At 49.0% G+C, this 8,595-nt stretch overlaps 1 protein-coding gene across 1 annotated transcript in view; it reads right to left on the reverse strand.

Annotated features, from left to right (window-relative positions):
- Positions 1-609: 609 nt before the first annotated feature.
- The window catches only part of LOC107121440 (disintegrin and metalloproteinase domain-containing protein 33-like), a gene marked incomplete at its 5' end in the record, with an annotated part of 89,634 nt that continues 81,648 nt past the window's right edge, over positions 610-8,595 (reverse strand). Inside the window, 3 exons of the mRNA XM_015424348.1 lie at positions 610-1,350; positions 4,527-4,544; positions 6,027-6,190. Coding sequence (XP_015279834.1) covers positions 1,299-1,350; positions 4,527-4,544; positions 6,027-6,190 — 234 coding nt within the window. The remainder of the gene's footprint in view (positions 1,351-4,526; positions 4,545-6,026; positions 6,191-8,595) is intronic.

Raw genomic sequence — 8,595 nt, forward strand, 5'->3', positions numbered from 1 at the left:
TTCCATGCGTTAATCACTCTTTGGGTGAAGAAGGACTTCCTTTTATCTGTTCTAACCCGACCACTCACCGCTTCCATAACCCATCACCCACCAGCCTCCCGGTCCCTTGCCAAGTTGCTAGCCTCCAGAGCAAACAGCAAACTGCTTCTCCTCTCCCACACCATTCTGCCCGAATTCTCACCTAACGTGAGAATTCAGTCTGCCTGAATTTTCGCCTAATGTGAGAATACAGTCTGCCCGAATTCTCACCTAACGTGAGAATTCAGTCTGCCCGAATTTTCGCCTAATGCGGGAATTCAGTCTGCCCGAATTCTCAACTAACACAGTTCATTGCAAGCATTTGTTGCTAAGACTCCTACCCGACAAAACAAAGCTTACGGCATTGTGAGCAGTCAAAGGGAACCAGGACAACGCTAATGGGCACGGAGGAGAGGGAGGACCACTGGTAGGTAGGGCTGCCAGCTCCACGTTGGGAAATTTCTGGAGATTTTGGAGGTGGAACCTGGGGAAGCTAGGATTTGGAGAGGGGAGGGACCACAGCATGGTATGATACTATAGAGTCCACCCTCCGAAGGAGACATTTTCTCCAGGGGAACTGATCTCTGTGGTCTGGGGATCAGTTGTGATTCCGGGAGTTCTCCAAGCCCCACCTGGAAGTTGGCAACCCTACTGGTAGTCCAAGAGGGTTCGTAAGTATTTGTGTGCAGGAGGCTGGGCTGCGCCTTCCAGGATGAGGTACACAAGGTTCACTTGTCCACCGGAGCAGTAACAGACGTCGCCACTAGAGGACACTGCACCCTTTGGAAAACAGTCTCAAGACCCATGTGACTCCATGACAAACCAGTTCATGGACACCATCCAACCCTTGAGCTCCGGTAGAAGAGGAAGAGGAGGGATTATCCCACGAGGTTGTGCAAAACAAGGAGGTAGCTAATCGCAGTCCACCACTTCTCAAGCCGCTTGCATGGTCAGAACTATGCTCTCCATAAACCGGCAGTCGTAGGGGGTCTAGACGGCGGAAGCCACGGGAAGCGATCCACGGGACAGGCGCAATGAACGTTCTGCCTCGGTGGCTGGTTAAAGGCCCCACCCCTGCAGCCCTTGATGGCATCTCGGTACCGATTCCTTGGGCCAACTCTCCCCCCAGTCCCCCTTCTTCGTTATTGGCAAAACCAGTCCCCTATTATAAAAAGTACTGTCTTTGGTAGCAAAAAATCCCTGCGTTGACCGCAGTAGTGCAAATGAGGAAGATGAGGAAGTCCACCAAGCATCAGCTGGGATCCTCGTCTCCACCGATGTCATTTCTGAAAGTGGCGGGAAGCCAATTGGACTTTCAAACCGGGAACAGGCCTAGAGGAGAAGGAGAGAGACTGTGAGTCAGATGCCAGGAGGAGAAAGAATGGCAGGGTCCAGACCAGTGTTCCCTCTAAGCTGAGTTAGTGTGAGCCAGCTCACAGTTTTTTAGCCTCCGGCTCACAGATTTTCGTCTTAGCTCAGGAAGGAGGGCTCCGGAGCAAACTGATTTATGCAGTAGCCAAATGGCTCGCTCACAACTTGAATGCCAGTAGCTCACAAAGTAGAATTTTTGCTCACAAGACTCCACAGCTTAGAGGGAGCATTGGTCCAGACACGAGCTCGGGGGTATCTGCCAGGTTGCTGACTGGGACTGACTCGCCAACGCTCTTATGAACCTGCCTTGACCACTACTATCATCTGTGGAGGCCCTGCTTTGCGTGTTCCTGCCTTCTGGCAACCTGGGAGAGGGACTTCTCAGTGGTGGCCCCAAAGCTCTGGAACTCACTCCCCAGGGAGGTTCGTCTGTCCCCTTCTGTTGCCATCTCCCACCAGTGGGAGAAGACTTTTCTTTTGCTTGGCATTCTGTCAGTGATTCCTTCTTCCTAACCAATGTTTTCATTGCTCCTTTTTATGTCTTGGTATGTATTTTAACTTTTTCGATTTGTTTTAATGATGCATGTTGGGGTGGGGGGGGAGCTGATTTCAATGGCTTTAAAATCTGATTTTATACTGTACATTTTAAATCGTTAGCTCCCTTGGTGGCCCTTGTAAGGGCAGAAACTCCAGATAATAATTTGGTAAACAACGGGGAAAAAAGAACAATAAAAACAACAGTGACAACAACAACGTAACAGAAATTAGCGGTTGTAGATTTTCCGGGTTGTCTGGCTGTGGGCTTTGCATTTTAGGGCCTGACGCGTCAGCCGCTGTGACTGGCTTCCTCAGAGGTATAACACAGAAAGACGGAGTCCTCTCTGTGTCAAGGTGAGAAGGAAAATGGTAAGCAGGTAATTTATATCTATTCCGGAAGGTGGGGTAGGGCTGTCATTATACTTCTGAGGATGCCAGTCACAGTTACTGGCGAAACGTCAGGTCCTACAATGCCAAGACCACGGCCGGACAACCTGGAAAATCTACAACAGCTAATGAACTCTGGCCGTGAAAACCTTCGACAACATAACGTAACAGAAAGTCAGACCAATGTCTCTCAAGCCAACTACTTTCAGCCCTAAAGGCCAAACGTGATACAATAGTAGCCCGTCAATAAATGGGGATTTGCGTGTAACACCTTAGAAGCCAATGAAATTTGGCTGATTCTTTTCTATTTGTACCTGAGCACTCCCATTGGAGCTTTGAGCATTGCAGACTCGGCCTAAGTAGATCCAGGGGCATATGAAATATTGTACATCTTGATGAGTTGCCCATGTTGCATCTCATGGAATCACAGAATCACAGAGTCGGAAGGGGGCATACATGCCATCTCGTCCAACCCCCTGCTCAATGCAGGACCAGCCTCATACACTGAAATTCTCATGCTCCAAGAGGCTCCTGGACTCAGCTAGTTCTACTGATAGAGCAGGAATCTTGGCTATAAAGATCTGGCCTGAAGAACTTTCGCTAGGAGATATGCCTGCCCCCAGCCAAGCCCACAGAAATGCTGGCCAGCTTTCCGCTCGCGTTCAAGTATGTTTTAAAACCCAACGAATGTGGGTGTCAGAATCGGACCCTTGGTTTGGGATCAGTCTGGATACGCACTGGTGTTCTGATGTACCTAGCTAATTGTACAAAGCTCTCTCAGTTCCGCAGGGCCTGCAAGACGGAGCTCTTCCGCCAGGCCTTTGGATAGGAGCCGCCGCCACTGTTATGCCCCAGCGAATTAACATCGGATTGCCTGGCCCCTAAGGGTGGAACGTGGTGCTAAACACGGCTCTAGGATAAGATCATTGGTAGCTATGTGAGATAAGATCTTCCTCTTCTGGTTTGAAACTTGTTGGAATGTTGTTGTAAATTGTTCATATTTTATTGTAACTTATTGTTTTAAATCATATTGTATTGTTTTAATCGGACACTTAGTCCCCTGTAAGCCGCCCTGAGCCTCCGGGGTAGGGCGGGGTATAAATCTAAATATAAATAAATAAATAAATAAACATATACTCCCCTGTAAGCCGCCCAGAGCCTCCGGGGTAGGACGGGGTATAAATTTAAATATAAATAAATAAATAAATAAAAATAATTGCCCTGCTTGCTTGCATACTATCCCAAAAGCTTTATCTTTGTATTCTCACACTGGCTTCTTGTTCTCAGGCTGACTGTAACACCTGCTAGCTATGAATCGACTATTATACAAAGTCCTCCTCTGACATTCCCAGGACAAGGGGGTAGTTGAGACATGCTTGGTTGTTTATTGTAGATAGTGCGCTTGGTACTCTTTTATGAGAAACCTCCTCCACAATGGCCAGGAGATTGTTCGCTTCTCATGATGTCCCTTGGCCTTGCAGGAAGTCCACTAGATAAACATTCTCACAGTTTTAATTGTACTTTGTTAACCTGTCTCTATCACATGTAACCATGACGTATGAATGTGGGCCGCACCAAAGTTCTCGTAAGAGCTAAACTTGAATTACCTGCCAGTACTGTCAAAGCCTTTGATTCACCTGTAACTTTCCTGATTGCTAATAAAATCCATATATGGACTTATTGCGTCTGAGAGTTACTGCAGAGTCTTACAGTGGGCTAAAGCAAAATCACGTTCCCGTGGGACTTTGCATCTCGCTTAATCTGGGCCGCTACCCCTGCAAAGCGGCAACACGGTGTCTCGTTAACATCTGTGAAATTTTAGGTGGCTTTCATTTCTTTAATTGTTGCTGAACTTATACGTCGCATAGCGTCTCTGAATCTGTAATCGTGTTTTTTGTGTGTGTTGTTGCACACATTATCCTGTTCGGACGTAGACATTCTACCAATTTTCATGCAACGTTCTCCAGTTCCGTAATCCCGTTCCACAGCTCTGTTTGTTGCTTCTGTTACAGCGTCCGGTATTGCACTGAGCAATCTGCTTTGCGTCTCGGTGGAAAAAGCAGACTATACATGAAGCCCACAAATCAATCGATAAAACAAACGAGTCTCTGTGCAAACCGCTAAATCTAAATTCTGCCTCGAGCCTGCTTTGGGGAATAGCAGTGGATCACAAACAGGGCCTCTCCTTATAGCAGTCACAAGGTGATACTCACCTCTGTGGTGGCGCCGATCTGTGGAGAGGAAAAGAGAGGACAAAGACATCACTTAGCGGTCTGGATTTGCAGTTGGATGCTCCCGCTTCCTGATTTTCTGGCATTTTTTCTTCCAAAATATCAACTTTTCTGGATCCTTCAAGATTTGGGGGTTTCACCCACACCCCTCACAGGCTCAGAAAGCTTAGGGACTCATAGCATCTCAGAGTTGGAAGGGGGGCTGCAGGCCATCTAGTCCAAACCGCACCCTGCTCAATGCAGGATCAGCCTACAGCATCCCTGACCAGTGTTTGTCCAGCCGCTGCTTGAAGAAAGCTTAGGGACTCATAGCATCTCAGAACTGGAAGGGGGGCTGCGGGCCATCTAGTCTAAACCCCACCCTGCTCAATGCAGGATCACGAGCCATCTAGTCCAAACCCCACCCTGCTCAATGCAGGATCAGCCTAGAGCATCCCTGACCAGTGTTTGTCCAGCCGCTGCTTGAAGACTGGCAGGGAGGGGGAGCTCACCACCTCCCTAGGCAGCCGATTCCACTGTGGCACAAGTCTGACTGTCAAAACGTTTTTCCTAAGATCCAGCTGGTACCTTCCCACCCTGAATTTAAACCCATTCTTGCAAGTCCTCTCCTCCGCTGCCAACAGGAACAGCTCCCTGCCCTCCTCTGACAGCCCTTCAGAGACTTAAAAAGAGACCAATCATGTTCCCCCCCCCAACCTCCTCTTCTCCAGACTATACATTCCCAAGTCCCTCAACCTTTCCTCACAGGACTTGGTCTCCAGGCCCCCAATCATCCCCATCGCTCCCCTCTGCACCCGCTCCATTCTGTCCACGTCCTTTTTGAAACGGGCTTCCAGAACTGAACCTCCAGATCAAATTTCATAAACTGCACCTTCCAGAACTGCACCTCCAGATCACATTTCATAAACTGAGGGCCAAATTAGACATTACGGTCTCCTCAAGTACAGTGTTCCCTCTAAGCTGAGTTAGTGTGAGCTAGCTCACAGTTTTTTAGCCTCCGGCTCACACATTTTTGCCTTAGCTCAGGAACAGACGGCTCCAGAGCAAACCAATTTATGCAGTAGCCAAATTGCTCGCTCACAACTTTAATGCCAGTAGCTCACAAAGTAGAATTTTTACTCACAAGACTCAACAGCTTAGAGGGAACATTGCTCAGGTACGACCCACAGACGCCGATGCCTTTTTTAAAAAACAGCTAATTTAAAAATGCTACAAGGGCCCAATCTTGCAATCTTGTCCCCCCCCCTGCCTTTCCAAGTGCTGAAACGGCATCCTCATTAATGTAAATAGTTAAAGTGTATTTCTCCAGACTTCCTTTAAGGATAGACACAAAATCTAAGGTTAGCCCGGAAGGTGGAGGAAGAATTTGCCAGGACACGAATCTGTTTTCCCCTCGGTTTCTGCTGCCCATGGATATCTCTGCAACGCCCCCTCCCCCTGGGCCGTTTCTCTACCCATCACGAGGGTTCACCGGCAACTTACTTGAGCGGTTTGGAGGCAGGACTCGTGGAACCGATACCAGCCGGCTTAAAGTTGGTGGGCGGCACCATGACCAGCAAGGCCTGACCCGGAGCCGACGGCCGCTCCTTCGCCAAAAGGGGGTTCCCTGGCAGAGGCCTGCGAGGCGGCCTTTGGCTCGGATTGACCTAGCCGGGAAGAGAACAGGACAAGATGGAATTATTTCCACGGGGCTTAAAAGGTAAAGGTAAAGGTTCCCTTGCTCGAAAGCCAGTCGAATCCGACTCTAGGGTTGCGGTGCTCATCTCCGTTTCCAAGCCGAAGAGCCAGCGCTGTCCGAAGACGTTTCCGTGGTCATGTGGCCGGCATGACTAAACACCAAGGTGCACGGAATGCTGTTACCTTCCCACCGAAGTGGTACCTATTGATCTACTTGCAATGTCTTGCTTTCGAACTGCTAGGTTGGCAGGAGCTGGAACTAGAGACGGGAGCTCACTCCGTCATGCGGCACCCGGGTCTCGAACTGCTGAACTACCGACCTTCCACAGCCTGCAGTTCAGCGTCTTAACCACTTGAGCTTAGACACTGGGAAATCAGCGTTGAGTAAAATATCTCTGTACCAGGAGGGTGCGGGCTCAGCCTTTTCCTCCTGAGCCAACTCATAGCTAGGAAATTCCTGGAGATTTTGTGGGTGGAGCCTGGGGAGGGCTGGGTTTCAAGAGCGGAGGGACCAGCGTCCCCTCTAAGCTGAGTTAGCGTGAGCCAGCTCACGGCTTTCTAGCCTCTGGCTCGCACACATTTTTGTCTGAGCTCGGGAAGGAGGGCTCCAGAGCAAACTAATTTATGCAGCAGCCAAATCGCTCGCTCACAACTGTAATGCCAGTAGCTCACAAAGTATAAATTTGTAAAGAACCAAAGTCCTTATATGTATATTCCCCCAGGTACATGATGAAATTCTCCAGAGTAAACTCCCATTTCGTAGAAAACTTCTTCTGAACATCAACTGGTCAATTGTGTCGTTCCTTATTGTGTAGATACCAATCTTTTCCTTACACGGGCACTCCAAAATCCTGACCCATGACATGTAAACAATTCTTACGATTCTTACAGAGTTCTCACAAAGCGGGCAAGCTAATCCATACAGCCTTAACGGCACCTGTAGAAGTTTTCTACGAAACAGAAGTTTACTCCAGAGAATTTCGTCATCATGGCTCTGTGAGGACTTCTTCTTTGACCGTACACCTGGAGGAATATACATATAAGCACTTTGGTTATCCCGTCTGTGGCCCCAGCAGTTCGAAAGCAAGAAATTGCAAGTAAATAAACTGGTACCGCTTCGGTGGGACGGTAGCAGCGTTCCGTGAGCTTTGGTGTTTAGTCATGCCGGCCACGTGACCATGGAAATGTCTTCGGACAGCGCTGGCTCTTCGGCTTGGAAACGGAGATGAGCACCGCACCCCTAGAGTCGGATTCGACTGGCTTTCGAGCAAGGGAAACCTTTCCCTTGACTTTACTTGTCTATATAGGGGCTGTTTTATGTAATATAAGCACTTTTTGTACGGTTTCCTTTGTGTCTTTGCTTGTTAGTAGCTCACAAAGTAGCATTTTTTGCTCACAAGACTCCACAGCTTAGAGGGAGCATTGGGAGGGACCTCAGTGCAGCATAATGCCATGGAGACTATCAGGGCTTTTTGGAGGGGGAGCGTTGCCGGAACTCTCAAGAGAGAAATGAAGTTTTCAATCCGTATACTGAAAACTCATGAACTTTTAAACGTTTTCAAAAGAATTCAGTCGAAGAGGTTCCCGAACTCCCTTCCGGCACATTCCCCCAGAAAAAAAGCCCCGGAGACGACACTCCAAAGCAGCCATCTTCTCCAGGGGGGACTGGTCTCTGTTGTCTAGAGAGCAGTTGGAATACCCGGAGATCTCCAGGCCTTGCCTGGAGGTTGACAACCCTAGCCCCACGAAACTCAAATATGGGTTTTTTTTGCCAAGTCTGGGTGTCAAAATTCCTGGAGATCTGGGAGTGAAAGTAAGAAGAGGAAGTGATTGGATTTATACCCCGCCCTTCACTACCCAAAGGAGTCTCAAAGCGGCTTCCAAACTCCTTTCCCTTCCCCTCCCCACAACACACCCTGTGAGGTAGGTGGGGCTGAGAGAGCTCTGACAGAAACTGCTCTTTCTCAAGAACAGCTCTTATCAGAACTAAGGCTTGCCCAAGGTCATCCAGCAGGTGCAAGTGGAGATGTGGGGAATCAAACCCGGTTCTCCCAGATTAGAGTACGCGCACTTAACCACTATACCAAGCTGGCTCTCCGAGTCTCAGAGCGGCTTACAAACTCCCTTCCCTTCCCCTCCCCACAACAGACACCCTGGGAGGTAGAAGAAGAAGAAGAGATTGGATTTATACCCCGCCCTTCACTACCCAAAGGAGTCTCAGAGCAGCTGACAAACTCCTTTCCCTTCCCCTCCCCACAACAGACACCCTGTGAGGTCGGTGGGGCTGAGAGAGCTCTGACAGGAAGTACTCTTTTTTCAAGGGCAGCTCTTATCAGAACCATGGCTTGCCCAAGGTCACACCAGCAGGTGCAAG

The sequence above is a fragment of the Gekko japonicus genome, unplaced genomic scaffold (assembly GCF_001447785.1).
Source record: "Gekko japonicus isolate JY-2015 unplaced genomic scaffold, Gekko_japonicus_V1.1 scaffold4026, whole genome shotgun sequence".
NCBI classification, from domain to species: domain Eukaryota; kingdom Metazoa; phylum Chordata; class Lepidosauria; order Squamata; family Gekkonidae; genus Gekko; species Gekko japonicus.